The 15,855-nt window shown below is 35.4% G+C and overlaps 2 protein-coding genes across 2 annotated transcripts; one reads left to right on the top strand and one right to left on the bottom strand.

The window, feature by feature from the left end:
• Window positions 1-23: 23 nt before the first annotated feature.
• On the bottom strand, window positions 24-2,476 carry LOC145611751 (protein BUNDLE SHEATH DEFECTIVE 2, chloroplastic-like). Its single transcript, XM_081667114.1, has 5 exons — window positions 2,319-2,476; window positions 2,120-2,208; window positions 1,101-1,179; window positions 413-509; window positions 24-308 (listed from the first exon to the last, which is right to left on the bottom strand). Exons 1-5 carry the CDS (start codon window positions 2,377-2,379, stop codon window positions 221-223), a joined length of 414 nt encoding a protein of 137 aa, XP_081523240.1. The 5' UTR covers window positions 2,380-2,476; the 3' UTR covers window positions 24-220.
• A 5,657-nt stretch (window positions 2,477-8,133) lies between these two features.
• LOC145612020 (uncharacterized) lies at window positions 8,134-10,521 on the top strand. The gene is made up of 8 exons (XM_081667397.1): window positions 8,134-8,251; window positions 8,542-8,675; window positions 8,907-8,988; window positions 9,280-9,362; window positions 9,550-9,588; window positions 9,684-9,754; window positions 9,824-9,938; window positions 10,183-10,521. Exons 1-8 carry the CDS (start codon window positions 8,203-8,205, stop codon window positions 10,255-10,257), a joined length of 648 nt encoding a protein of 215 aa, XP_081523523.1. The 5' UTR covers window positions 8,134-8,202; the 3' UTR covers window positions 10,258-10,521.
• Window positions 10,522-15,855: the final 5,334 nt, after the last annotated feature.

The raw sequence follows: 15,855 nt of genomic DNA, 5'->3' as shown, positions 1-15,855 counted from the left end.
TGCATTAAAGCGCGACACTAGTATAGTGAAAAAACATTAATTAATAACGTGCTAACAATTTGCAAAACTGTTGTACTTTGCTACAACATACAGAGTTACAACGGAATACTAACTTAGTAAAGAAAGATCAAGCAACTATCAAAAGATATACGATGAAAATACTATCTAGGGATCTGTAGTGATTCTATACCCCTGCTTCAAATGTGTAGGCTTAATCCTTTCAAAGACCTCCTTCGTCGAAGGTACTCATGAATCCACCGATAAAGCCAGCTCCATTGCAGTCTCCACACAGAATCTCCTTTTTACCTCTGGAAATGAGGAAAGATTTGCTTAAGTTTTTGGGTGAAAAGTATTGGCAATTACTCCAATGCATAATCATGTCTACACATTGTAATATGGGTTGATAGCATACCTGCAAAGCCAGCATAATCCACCAGCCTTGAACTGTCCATTAAAATGATCTTGGGAGTTCACACCAGCTCCTTCGCACTGTGAACATACCTTAGCACCTGGCAGTTTAAAGAAAAATGGTTGATGTTAGAAGGTTATTAGTCCCATCATTTCAAAGGACATGCATTGAATAGAAGCAGGTAACAAAAAAGCTGTAGTTTTGATAGCTATCCACAAATGTTCAACATCACAATGAGCAATGGTTTATCAGCCTTTCTCCCCCACCAAATGAACACTCTATATCCTCTCAGTTCAGGACTAGAGCAACACAGATTTTCGGATTTGACTGCCTACAATGTCTCCGTTAGGGATCATATTTAGCATTCCCTCAATGGAATTAGCAAAACAGGTTACAGCCAATTTTTAGAGCAGAACTTAAAACACAGGAGAGGATGCTAATATTGCCAAGAAGGGAGTATAAGCCTTGTTTCTATCTTTTCTCCGGCCAAAAAACAAAAAGAATAAATTCCGAGATAGGCTGGTACAAATAATTCAGCAATTAATCTTTAGCAAATAATATGGGTTCCTAATATGGGATATAAGAGTAGCCAAATGATAATCACAAAGGGTGGATGCTACACAATGCTAAAATTTGAAGATGAATAAAAACAGCAAAATAAGTCCGGTTAGTAAGAATATATTCAACATACCATTTCCATCACATGCAGCACACACTATGCTATTCACCTTGGTACCTGCACTGCCTCTGTAAGACTTTTGATCTGCTGCCTGTTCAACCCAGAAAAAATGGTTAATACTAAGCATATAATTACATACGGAGTATTTATGAAGCGAAAAAGAAACTAAGATCTACCAATCTTTACAAGCTCAAAATACATATGATTCTCAAGAGTTGAGACTGCCTAGCTTTTCTATTATTCCTAGACAAAATGCCATCCTTAAATTAAAAAATAAATAATAAAAAATTGACAGCTGCTCAAATCATTACAAACTTTTTGGTTGATCCTAGGAGTAAAGACATTCGTTTGGATGAATGAAAGAACAGAACATAAGGCAAAAGTGAAATATTAGTAGATTAATTTCATAAAGTGACTTTCATTATAAATGGCTTCATCTTAGAGTATTGTGCAATAATTAACACATTTTAGCAAGATTTTTGGATAGGATTAGATAAAGACTGCTTCAAATTCCCAAATTAAGGAAAAAGATAATCTTTAAACAAAATTGAAGTTTTCTTGTTCATTGGATTTGCGGTTGGCATTCTCTTCACCCAAATTAGTGTTAATTTGATTACCAATTCCACAATTAGCAAAACTTGCATAATGAAGTTCTTAAACAAACAACTAATATACTATAAACACATTAATTTTAACTTAATACACAACAACTATCTCCAATTAACAAGCTAGTATATTGCATACAACATACAAGTTATGTCACCCAAAATCACATACAATTCAACCCTATGTGAAATTGACTTTCAATTAATTTGGCAAAAAAGCCTGTTGTATACAATACACCCGTTAAATCTAATTAATCACACATAAGTCAATCCATTGCCAAACTAACATGTAAGTGATACGCGTAATAGAACATGTTGTATACAATACACCCGTAATATACACGATTTTGCCATATGCCGAATACTCAAATTGACCCATGACTGAAAATGAAGTGAACTTCCAAATTATTGAAGAGGGTATCTCACCTTAACCTCAAGAGACTGAAATCTCTCAGTACCCAATTGGGGTTGTCCTTTAACAAACGTTACAATACTAGAATTGCCAATCAAAACCCCTGCAACAACAGTAATAAAACAAAAAGAAATGTTAATAAAAAGTACTCAATTTTATGACAAAATTCAGCAATTTTAATAAATTTTAATATTTTATAGATGAATTATGAACCTGGTTTTGATGGGTTGCTGCTAACAGCAGTTAAGGGAGTGAAACATAGAGATTGCGCCATTGAATTGTAGAGAGAGAAAGAAGAGAGAGAAAGAGAGAGTGTTCAGTGTAGAATTGTAGATTAGTTTGGTGGTTGCGAGGGAAAATAAAGGAGCTAAGATAAGGTAAGGTAGTATCTGTATTTCAAGATCACCTCAAATATCTAGATATTCAGTTATTCACCTTTTTATTTTTTTTTTGTTGTCTTTCTCAATTTTCCTTTTCAAAGGGGATAGATACTTAGATACTTGTAGACTTGTAGTATTCTCTATAAAAATAATAATAATAATAATAATAATAATAATAATAATAATAATAATATTATTATTATTATTATGTTAAACCTTATTATTATTATTATTATTATTATTATTATTATTATATCTCAAAAACAAAAGTCATACAACCTACAATAAATTAGTGGGAAGTCGAGATACAATCTGGGCCCCCACTCCTCTAGCTATAGCAAATCCTACCCTAGTGAAGATATGAGCTGCAGCACGAGCCCCAATGTCTTGCGTCGTCGAGAACCTCTGAATCCGCTTCAGTAACGCAATAGCCTCCTTCTCTAATTCCCCAAGCGAAGAAAAGGAGAAGGGAATGAAACCATATCCAATCGCCTGACATCGAGCTTCATACTTAACCCGCTTCCGATGAGCAGCATCAGCCACAACCCGCCCAGGAGTAAAGTCAGATAGCCCTGACTGTGTCAAAGGAGAAGACCCTGTCAAATCAACACAGACATTGCGACCACGATCCCATGAATAAAGTAACACATCCGCAGGTCTGAGGGCCTCGTCGTTCCCTCCAGCCAACCCAATATAGTAATATAATAATAATAATATAAATAATAATAAAAAAAAAGGTTAGATAGTATTAGTACTATAGTAATATAAGACTTATATATGTATATGACTATATTATAGTAATGTAATTCTACCTTTCAATAGATCTGTAAGGTCTCGCGAATGAGTTTAGTGAAAAATATGTGGTTATTTAGAATTATGTTATGATAGTCAAGACTGTTAGACATGGTTCAATTTCAATCATAAATTGAACATCTCATGTTACATAATAAGGGCATAAGGTTACGAGAAGCATCTTAATGCCTAACCCTATTAAGTCCAAAAGTGTTCTCTAGACCTAGAAATTGAAGGTTATTAATGGAATCAAACACTTTCAGAGATTTTAGGACATAGTGTCAACATCTTAAATGATGGTAGGGGAGACATCTCGGGCTCATATAATATTGTTTGGAACCATATAACTACTAGTCGGTCACTAGCCATATAATGTTGCTTCATCACAGGGTCATATAATGTCATTTGGAACCATATATGATCATTATACGTTGTCATAAATGTCCGTGGTAGGCTTGAGTTCATGAAATCGGTCGTGCAAGTTGTGAACGGGTAAATTGATTGTTTTAAGGCAAATTGGATGGTTCCACCCACCTAATTGGACTCTCGGAGGGTATTAGGGACCATGGTAAACATCTCGACAAATTTTATTTCCGGTCAAAAAAAGGTCAAAAAGTTCCAAAATTGAAGATTATTATCCACACTTTTTGAGGAATTTCGGAGGTTACGGGGCTCGATGGCGAAAAGTCTTGAGGCCCTAGGAGATACATCCCAAGGTCATATAATGTCATTTGGAACCATATATGACCATTATACGTTGTCATAAATGTCTGTGGTAAACTTGAATTCACGAAATTGGTGCAAGTTGTGAACGAGTAAATTGACCGTTTTAAGGCAAATTGGATGGTTCCACCCACCTAATTAAAATCCTGAATGGTATTAGGGACCATGGTAAACTTCCCGACAATTTTTATTTCCGAGCGAAAAAAGGTCAAAAAATTTCCAAAATTGAAGAATTATCCACGCTTTTTGAAGAATTTCAGAGGTTACGGGCCCGATGGCGAAAAGTCTTGAGGCCCTAGGGGATACATCTCAGGGTCATATAATGCCGTTTGGAACCATATATGACTATTATACGTTGTCATAAATGTCCGTTGTAGGCTTGAGTTCACGAAATCGATACAAGTTGTGAACAGATAATTTGACCGTTTTAAGGCAAATTGGATGGTTCCACCTACTTAGTTTGACACCTGAAGGGTATAAGGAACCATAGTAAAAATCTAGACAATTTTTATTTTCAGGCGAAAAAGGTCAAAAAATTCCAAAATTGAAGGTTATAATCCATGCTTTTTGAGGAAGTTTCGAAGGTTACGAGGCCCGGTGGCAAAAAGTCTTGAGGCCCTAGGAGATACATCTCAGGGTAATATAATGCCATTTGGAACAATATATGACCATTATAAGTTGCATAAATGTCCGTGGTAGCATTCAGTTCATGAAATCAGTGCAAGTTGTGAAACAGGTAAATTGATTGTTTTAAGGCAAATTGGATGGTTTCACCTACCTTATTGGACTCCCGAAGAGTATTAGGGACCATGGTAAACATCTCCGCAATTTCTATTTCCGGCCGAAAAAAGGTCAAAAAATTCCGAAATTGCAAGCTATTTATCTACGCTTTTTGAGAAATTTCGGAGGTTACGGGGCCCGGTGGTAAAAAGTCTTGAAGCCACTTAGGGTCATATAATGTCATTTGGAACCACTTATGACAATTATAGGTTGTCATAAATGTCCGTGGTAGGCTTGAGTTCACGAAATTGGTGCAAGTAGTGAACGCGTAAATTGACCGTTTTAAGGCAAATTGGATGGTTTCACCCACCTTATTGGATTCCTGAAGGATATTGGGTACCATGGTAAACATCTCGGCAATTTTTATTTCCGGGCGAAGAAAGGTCGAAAAATTCCAAAATTGAAGGTTATTATCCACGCTTTTTGAGGAATTTCGGAGGTTACGAGGCCCGGTGGAGAAATTCTCGAGGGTCATATAATGCCATTTGGAACCATATATGACCATTATACGCTGTCATAAATGTTCGTGGTAGACTTGATTTCACAAAATCGGTGCAAGTTGTGAACGAGTAAATTGACCGTTTTAAGGCAAAATTGGATATTTGGATGGTTCCACCCATCTAATTAAACTCCTGAATGGTATTAGAGACCATAGTAAACATCTTGGCAATTTTTATTTCGGAGCGAAAAAGGTCAAAAATTCAAAAATTGAAGACTATTATCCACGTTTTTTGAAGAATTTCGGAGGTTATGGGCCCGGTAGCGAAAAGTCTTGAGGCCCTATGGGATACATCTCTGGGTCATATAATGCCGTTTGGAATAACAAATGACCATTATACGTTGTCATAAATGTCCGTGGTAGGCTTGAGTTCATGAAATCGGTGCAAGATGTAAACGGGTAAGTTGATTGTTTTAAGGCAAATTGGATGGTTCCACCCACCTAAATGGATTCCAGGAGGGTATTAGGGACCATGGTAAACATCTCGGCAATTTTTATTTCCGGGCGAAGAAAGGTCAAAAAGTTCCAAAATTGAAGGCTATTATCCATGCTTTGTGAGAAATTCCGGAGGTTACGGGGCCCGGTGGCGAAAATTCTTGATGCTCTAAGGGATACAACTCAGGGTCATATAATGTTGTTTGGAACCATATATGACCATTATACGTTGTCATAAATGTCCGTGGTAGGCTTGAGTTCATGAAATCGGTGCAAGTTGTGAACGGGTAAATTGACTATTTTAAGGCGAATTGGATGGTTCCACCCACCTAATTGGACTCCCGGAGGATCTTTGGGATCATGATAAAAATCTCGGCAATTTTTATTTTTGATCGAAAAAAAGTCAAAAAATTCCAAAATTGAAGGCTATTATCCACGCTTTTTGAGATATTTCGGAGGTTACGGGACCCCGTGGTGAAAAGTCTTAAGGCTCTATGGGATACAACTCAGGGTCATATAATGTTGTTTGGAACCATATATGACCATTATACGTTGTCATAAATGTCTGTGGTAGGCTTGAGTTCATGAAATCGGTGCAAGTTGTGAACGGGTAAATTCGCTAATTTAAGGCAAATTGGATGGTTCCACCCACCTAATTGGACTCCCGGAGGATATTTGGGACCATGATAAACATCTCGGAAATTTTTATTTTTGAGCGAGAAAAAGTCAAAAAAATTCCAAAATTGAAGGCTATTATCCACATATAGACGGATACTTGATCCAGAATGGTTTTATCAAGTGTCCATACGAACATGATGTCTACGTGCTGAAGAATGGTAATGATATTCTTACACTCAGCTTATATGTTGATGATCTACTGTTCACCGGGAACAACGAAAGAATGTTCAAAGATTTCAAAGAAGCTATGTTCAAAGAATTTGAGATAACTTATTGTGGGCTAATGAACATGTTTCTAGGCATTGAGGTAAAGCAATGTGAAGATGGAATTTTCATCTCGTAAAAGAAATTTGCAAAAGAAATACCTAAGAAAGTTAAAATGGACTCATGAAAACCCGTGAGCACTCCCGTCGCAACAGGAATAAAGATGACAAAGCTGGAGAAGGAAAATCAATAATCCCACTTTATACAAGAGCCTAGTTGGAAGCCTAAGGTACTTAAATATCACAGGGCCTGACATTGTATATGGAGTTGGACTTGTCAGTATACACATGATCATACATGGAAATGCCAAAAGAATCACATTGGTGTACAACAAAGAGAATAGTAAGGTATATAAAAGGTACCTTAGAATATGGAATGCTTTATGCTTATGGAGATGAAGCAGCATGGAAAATTGGACAATTTCAAGCACAAAAATAATCTCCTTGGGTCTTGTGGGCTCCATGAAAAGCCCCTTGACTTCTTTTCTTTTTGGGTTAGAAAAAAGTAAAAAAAAAAGTCTATACTGTGGCGGATCTTTTAAGGGGCAAGGCTGAGCTTGGCCCCCCTTAGATTTGATCCAAAATTTATTTTCTACTTATGCTACTTCACTTATATTAGTGTCTTCAATGTAATTAACTTGCCAGATAATTACATCATACAAGCAAATAAAAATTCTTGCATTTCTAAGTATTTAGTGGCGATTAGTGGTTTTAGGGGGACACGGGATAGTGAGGATTTACGATTAAGGTGTGTTTTGGCGAAAAATTTTTTATAAGGTGGTTTCTTGCAAAAAAAAGTGTTATAAAAGGTGGTTTAATGTAAAATTTCATTTATTTTAAGACAAATTACCATAAAATTCAATAAATTTTACAGACAAAACCTTACCTGGGTGTTTATGGAGTTTTACCATAGCAATTGTTTTTGGAAAACAGAGATGCTCCTGGGAGTCTTAGGGTAATGAGATCAAGATGTCCTAGAGCTTTGCCCGATGAGTGTCCGAATTTCCCTCAGCTATGCCTTGCTGTCCGAGAGCTAGGCCTGCAAAACAAAGAGGGTTAGCTGCCCCGGGGGTGTGACCCGGGAACGCCTCTTCGATGCTAAAGTCAGCGAAAGTTCTTTTTAGAGAGAGAAAGTAGAGAGAAAGAGAGAGGGAAAAGTCCCTTTCCTTAATGATTGGAGAGCTATTTATAGTTGTACTTTCAGGTGGCATGAGTTATACTTAGTTGGATAGATTAGGGGTAAATCCGTACTTTGCTCTGACTAATGATGGGCTGGATAATGGAGGGGTATTTTTGTAATTCCAGGTCAGTGGGCTTAGGACAATGGACTTAGCCCAAACAGTAATGCTCATCAAACTTGAGTAATCTGAAAAATTTAAGCTTGCTTTATTGATATTATGAAGTAACACTGAGGGTAAATGTGTAAATTCCTATCCCTCAAGCTAACTGTTTTTTATCAGCAAAACAACAACCTTCCATTCATTTTTTGGGCACAAATATCAAAGAGAGTAAACTTCAGTTTCATCAGAAGCCAAAGAAGAGAGAAAATGGCCAGTGCTCTCTTCTTGGCCAGTCCACTTTTCCTACCTTCTCAGAGTATGTCATTTTTCCTTCTTTTCTGTTTATAATACATAATTTCTTTAATGTTATTACTTTATAATTTTAATTTTTGTAAGGTAGATGTTTATACGGCTTTAAAAATGTCATCTTTGATTAACTCTGTAATGTTTTATGTAATCAAAACTTTGAATTGTGGATAAAAAAACATTGGTTTTGCTTGATTTCATTTCCCAATTGACAATTTGGAATGACATCAAATTTGGAAATCTTTTGACCATATTTTGAGAGTTTAACATGGGGTTTTGATTATGTGTTGTTTTATGCAGATAGAGAAGTAAGTGGAAGAGCTATATGTAAATTCAATAGTTCAATGTTTGGGGAATTGGTTAGAAAACCAAGTCTTGTTCACAAAGGAATTACTCAGAGCTACAAAAATAAGAGTATCTCCATTACTTCATTGGTACAAAATCTATTGTCTTTCCATATTGTTATATTTTGATGCATCATTTTATTCAACTCGATCTGTATATGTTTAGTGGGCGACTCCTGCTATTGCCAATTGGTTTTAGGATGGAACTTGACGGGTGCTTGTTTAGGCCCTACTAATAGCATCAATTATAGGAATGGAATTTGTGCAATTGTGCTAATACATAAATCAGCCAAGTAATGAAAATAAGGTGACATTTTGCAGTTTGGAAGGAAAGTGAAAGCTAAGACCAAGAGGGAAACTGTGGTACCAGAACCAGATTATCGGATCCCTATCGTTCTACTTGGTGGGTTATTTTGCATTTTCCTTGCATTTCATTGATGTATTGCTTTGTCTGTGCTCCTATATACTAAATACTTGTACATTTGATAATATTATAGTAGCATTATAACCTTTCCCTTAGTACACTTTGATGCATATCATATTTGGAGCATTAGAATTTCTTGTGATAACATGTTCTTTCTGTTTTGATTGAGACTACGAAAACATTTGCTAGCTAACCACTTATACATGTATTTTCTGCCTGCCATCATTTGTTTTCTGAGTTTCTTTGCTTTTGATTCTTCTATGGTAACAGGTGCAACAGGTGCTTTAGTTTATACGGACAATCTAGTAGCAGCAGTACCAGTTGGTCTTCTTGGTTTACTCCTCCTAGTTCAGGTATTATAAGGATTATTACCTTTCATAGGTGAATATGAAGGCACTGTTGATCATCGATTTCTTCCTAGTGTGTCAGTGTAATTTGGAAGCCTAGCATATCGAATCTTTTAATTCTTCTGAAAGATTGTATTGCAATGTATAAACATTGACTTCAGCAGTTAACTGTGTTCAATTCCTCAAATTCCAGGCTACAAGGGTCAGATTTGTCTTTGATGATGAAGCTCTGGTTAGTCTGCACTTAGCTCCTCAAAATATTGTGGTTCTCTCCTTCATCTGTTACAGTGCATTAAACATCAATATTCTACTTTTTCCTGATTGTAGGAGGTGAAAGTGGGTTCTGAGCTTCAAGAGTCTGGAGAAAATGTGTTTGTGGGCGGAAAGAATCGTTGGAAGTAAGTACATCTACACTAACAATCAATGAAATCAATAGCTGACAAGTTAACCACTGAGACATGTTGCAGGTACTCCTCATTCGTAAATTGGGAGTTCTGGTGGCCTAATTTCCCTATCTTGGTGTACTTCAAAGAAACACAAACCAAGCCTGAAGGGCAAATTCACTTCTTCCCTATAATATTTGTAAGTAACAATCTCCAATTTCACTTGGTTTTTGTCTTTTGACTGATTAGAAAAAATGTGTGCTGAAGTAAGAAAAGTGTCAGGAAGATCTTGTTTTCAGTTTTCTGCATATGTTATCTTTGCATTTTTATCCCAGGAATCCCTTTTGCCCAAGTCATAATAAATGAGAAATTTTCCTTTGTGCAGATCAAATTTAGATTTAAATGTTGATATGATTCTTTTTTTTTTTTTTCGTGATGAACAGAACGGAAAACAACTCTATGATGTCATGGTAGAGCGAGCAGGTCCCTCAAAAACCAGTGGCCCAAAATCAACATGAATAATGGAGTTCAGTTTGTGAGTTAAGGTTATGAGTAATCAAGTAGAATGGCACAACCACAGAAATTGAGTACTGATATATGACAAGAAATTTATTCATGTACACTGTTATACAATTTTCTGAATGTCACTTGAGAGCATCTCAAAGCTTTGCAAATAATAACTCTGTATCTATTGTTCCTAAACGTCCCACAAAGAAGAACTGATGTACTGACCCCTTTAGAATACGAATATATTATGTTTCAGTTGCAAAGATTTAAAGTTATTTTTCTCGTAAATGTAATCAATGATTCTTTAAGTTTATTTGCTGATAAGCATTCTGGATGGTCTTACTTTTGCTGAAGTGCTGCTGCTGCTGCTGCTGCTGCTTACTGATTGTCATACAGATCAGCTCCTTCACACAAAAAAGACTGGCTGATAGGAAAGAAAGGATATTTAGTGTTTGGGGGAAAAAGGGGGGAAGTTAATGATGAAACAGACCTTACTCAGATTAAGTTTAATGAAAACCTTCTTTGGGTAGCCTGAGCTGTGAAAAATTTTCCTAGCCTCCCGTGTTCCAGAATTTGGACTTTCAGCATCATCAACTCTGGGTTCATATCGTTTTCTTCTACCCATTCAGAAACCCTTCAAACCGGTTAATGTTAGGACCTCTCTCTAGAATGTGTCATTTTACTCATTTATCTCTCTTTGGATTGCCTTCAAACATATTCCAGTACTTGCTGCCTAAACTCGAGAATAATCTAATTACATGATTCTATTATTCTTCCAAACTCGATTAATTTTAAGAATAATTGAATCTTTTTGCTCATGATGCTTAATGTACAAGGAATCTTTCGGAAAAAACTTCAGAAACAAAACTATCATAACCCATAAATTAAAATGGATCTAAACTCAAGAACCTGCTTCTGGTCATATATGATGTATAAGTTGACATTACACAAAATGTAAAACCACACTACAGGACATGGATCAAAGAATTATCGTTAGAACATTAAAAAATTACGAAGTAAATTACCAGTCCATAAGAAGCTACCTAGGTCCGCTTTCAAGTTTCAACCTCCAGCTCTTCTCGGATCATGTAGTTGATCGTGTAAAATGCAGACAACAAATTCCAACAACTATAAATTATTCCGCCTTGGCTGACCATCAACAGAGAAACCACCACAATATCAGTCAGTTAATAAGTTGTCTGGTCATCAACATAAAGTTCCCCTGCTTCTCACTTCATGTATTTGTTCTGAGTCTACCATAGTGATTCTATTACATTGTTACAAGTTTCTCACTAGAGTAGACTGGACTTCAATATTTCTGCCTTTCTTCTGGCAAGAAAGTTCAGTAATACCTCATTTCTTCTTAGTACAGCGAGCATCAGTACCATGCATTGTGCACTGATCATAACCAACAGTCTCAAGAAAGGCCCGGATTTCTTTGGCCGTTGTGTTGCTTGCTTGCAACAAGCGTTCATCTTCCTCATATATCAGATAAGGGACTTCAGCTCCTTTTCTTGAGAGCAGCTTTTTGGCACCCTTCAAGACATGATATTCCCAGCCCTGTACATCAATTTTTAGCTGCAGCACAGGCTCAGAGTCTGGGATAATTTCATCAAGAGAAATGGTCTTTACTTCAACTGCTATCTCTTCATTTGATTTAAATGCCAACTTCGCACCAGCAGCAGAAAGAGCACAATTGTCTTACCGACCAAGTAACTGTCAATCACAAGGCATATCAATATAAGGATCAAGAATACATAATTGTATACAATGATAAGGAAACATTAGAAAATTGCTATAAAGTCTTGTGGTTTCGTTATCTTGGTCAAGCAACATAATGTATAACAGTGAAACTGAACAAGCTCTTGGATTTTGATTTACAGTATGTTTGGTTGGTGCAGCCAAAAATTTAGGCCATTGAGGGCAAATTATTAATTCAAAGCACACAAGAAAGTGTTGGAAGATGAGTTACATATCAATAAGATCACATATAACTTATAGGAGGAATTCACGATCACACTAAAACTCAACCATAATTTGGTTTACCAAGAGAGAAACATTAGAGATAAAAAAAAATTAGAAGTTAAACCATGGTGCAGGCCTGCAGGACAAAATCCTTGTGAAAAATGCTTACCCGTCTATTTTCACAAGGTCTTTATAGAGTGTAGGAGTGCAAGACTACAAGGAGCAAGTACCTCAGAAGATGTGCTATTAGGTATTACTCATACTTAACAAGGAAATCCAATAGTTGTCCAACTATTATATCTCAATCTCTTGAACTCAAAATGACTGCATATGATACAACCTGATTAATCCGACTAAACCAAACCCAGTTCAATTGAATGAACAAGCTAAGAGCTGGATTGATTAGCTCAGAGAAAATCCAAAAGAGAAGGGAATTCTCAAGACTATAATCAATAGAACAGTAACAATAAGAGAGATAGAGAAACAGAATTTAGAGAGAAGGAAGATGATTTCATTTAGCATAATAATGATTCAGTTACAAAATATGGCTATATAGCCTTACATTACTACAGCAATTAAATAACAGAAAAGATTCCATCATCAAATACAATGCACTAGATTAGGCCAAATTCTCCTGTTGAATCCATCAAGCTGCTCAATTCTGCATCACTTACCAACCAGGGGAGGAAACTAATCAATAACTTAAACTAATCAAATTAATTCCTAAGTAGGAAGCTAATCAATCATTTAAAAAAATCAAATTAATTGGTAAGTCATATTCACGAAGATAATCAAATCAAATAGCCCAAAACTACCCAAAAATTGACTAAAAACTGTTTGAAACAAAAATGGTTATTGAATATATACCTTAGATACCTTTGATTTGAAAATTTTAGCCTCAGTATTGTATCCGCCATCGTTAGCAGATGTATCAAACTCCCCCTTGATTGTCTCCATTTTGGCGAGCTCTTGTATATATTACAGCAATGCCATACACTAGATTTGTAAAACTGAGGTTCTTCCAGATGAATGTGTTGTGGTTCCAGCCCAATTTGCAATATATTAATATGACTTACCAATTAATTTAATTTTAAATGGATATTACCAATTTAACCTCATTATCAATGAAGCAATGATAGAAATAGATTATTGGTAGTCAAGAATATCAAATTATATACATATAGTCATGTAATTTGTTAATTTTTAAATAATTTTAATAGAATTTGTTTCATGTTATTGAGCCACTGATAAAAAATGTTGCATAGCTTTACATTATTGAAATTTTAATTAAAATTCAAAAAAGATTAAAAATGTGAAATTCGTGCGATCGGAGATACATAAAAAAAATATTTCAAACACACATTTCATAAAAATTCTTTTGATGCTTCTTTCATGATGCGAGATATTTTATTTTAACCGGACAACAAATCTAATTTCATAAAGGAGATATGTTTTGTGATTCGGACGATAAATGTTGTATCAATGTTGTAGCAGTGGTAGGATACGGGATTGATAATAATTTCAACCCGTTTTGGGAATATATGGAAACGGTTTATCCATATTCATACTAACGGAAGAAAGACGAATTTCGTAGGAAAATAGTGAATATATTTTGTAATGTGGTACATTGATTAATGCTACATGCACTGCATGCAACAAATCTTTGTTGAAAACATCTTTATACTAAATTATTAATTTGTGAAATTTATTTTGCTTAATTTGGTAATATACTTTTATTTTGGTACTAATACTATCAATACACTTATATTTTCTTTAAATAAAAATAATCATTCTTAGAAGAAAATCATAAAGAACTTCTAAATCATCTCAAAATTTAGTTATTAAGTGTTTTAAATTTGACTCATTCACTATTTTTCATAAAATTCGTATGTTTTTAATAAATAATGTATTTTGTAATGAAAAGATCAAGATATTTTGGGAAAAAAAACCCATCAATTTCAATTATTTAAAGCTAGTTTTCGTGGTATATGTAACCCTTTAATATTCTTCAACAAAAATTATAACCCTTTAATAAAGGTACCACAAAATTATACTTGTATTTAGAGCTGTCAATTTGGGTATTCAAGTCGGGTTTAGGTCAGGTCAAATTAGGTCTCAGGTTAAATCAGGATCAGGTTATGTCGGGTTAATCTAGCTTCAGATGAGGTTCAGGTTCAGGTCAGGTCAATTTCAATTCAAACTATAACGGTTCGTTCACCTTTTCGGATATAGGTCGAGTTCAATTCGAGTTAAAATCATATCGGGTTCAATTTCAGGTTCGGGTTGTGTTGAGTCGGGTTTGGATGGGTTAACAAGATGGTACATTCGAGTTCGGGTTAGTGTTGAGTCGGGTTCTGATTCAAGTTCAATTCTAATAAATATTGATATGGCCAAATTTAACTATATAATTACGCTTTCCATAATTTAATCAAGCATGCATCATCAAGATTTTATTAAACCTATATACGAGTAATAGAGAATAAAAGTTATAAAAGCTTAACAAAGGTATATAAAATTATACCAGTATATAAGCTGAATAAAAGGTATATAAAATTTTATTAAACCTTCCATGACTCGAGTTCATGTTTTTATTGGGTCGGGTACTAGTTAAGGTTCAGATTGTTTTCGGGTCGGATTAAATCGGTTGACAGTTACTATCAGGTCGATGCAGGTTCAGGTTAAGGTCATAAAGTATTTGATCAAATGGGTTTTCGGTTAATTAAGATCATGTCAGGTTATAAGTCACTAGTTTCACACTCTCAACCCATTGTTCGAGTACAGGCTGGGTCACTACAAAAATACGCGCGTTTACCGATGGGAAATACCGATGGCCACTAAAATCCATCGGTAAAAATATAATTTACCGATGGTTATTTAAAGCCATCGGTATTTTAAAAAATACTGATGCCCATACCATCGGCATATTTTTTCCGATGGTTTTCATCCATCGGTAAAATCTTATTTTTTAGAATAAAATAAAAAAAATTTACCGATGGTTAATACCTATGGCTTTATACTATCGGTATTTTACCGATGGCTTATTTTCTTTAAAAAAATTAAAAAAAAACAAAAATTGGAGTAAACCCTAATTTAAACCAAGCGCCCCCCGTTCCCCTTCTCTTTCTTCCTCCGTCAATCACGCCTCTCTTCTTCTCTCTCCTCTCATTCTTTGTTCTCTCTCCTCTCCTTCTCCCTTCTCTCTTCTATCTTGACCTTTTCCTCTCTCTTTCTTCTCTGACGATCCTCCTCCCTTCTCCTTTCCACTTAACGTTTCTCCTCTCTTTTGATTTCTTTCTCTCCTCCTGTTCTCCCTCATCAAAATCACTACCACCACCACAAACGTCACAATTTTTTGGGGTTACCACCATCGCCATCACGAGGTTTGTGCAAAGTTTAAGGTTTATTTGGTCAAACTCGACCACGAAAATTCCAGATCTGGAATTTTCATGGTCGAGCTTAACCATTTAAACCCAAAAAAGAAGAAATTTGAAAGGTATGTGGATTTTTTGTTTAATTTTGTGAGTTAATTTCGTTTGTGTGTGGTCTAATTTTGATTTCGATGTTTAATTTGGGTTTATTTTGGGATTTCGTTGATTGATGTTTAGTTTTATGGGTTGATTTTTGTGGGTTTATTTGTATGATTT

Source organism: Chenopodium album, chromosome 24 (genome assembly GCF_948465745.1).
Source record: "Chenopodium album chromosome 24, dcCheAlbu1.1, whole genome shotgun sequence".
In the NCBI taxonomy this organism is placed as follows: domain Eukaryota; kingdom Viridiplantae; phylum Streptophyta; class Magnoliopsida; order Caryophyllales; family Amaranthaceae; genus Chenopodium; species Chenopodium album.
The sequence above is the reverse complement of the archived record's forward strand: the minus strand, read 5'-3'. Positions and strand labels throughout refer to the sequence as shown.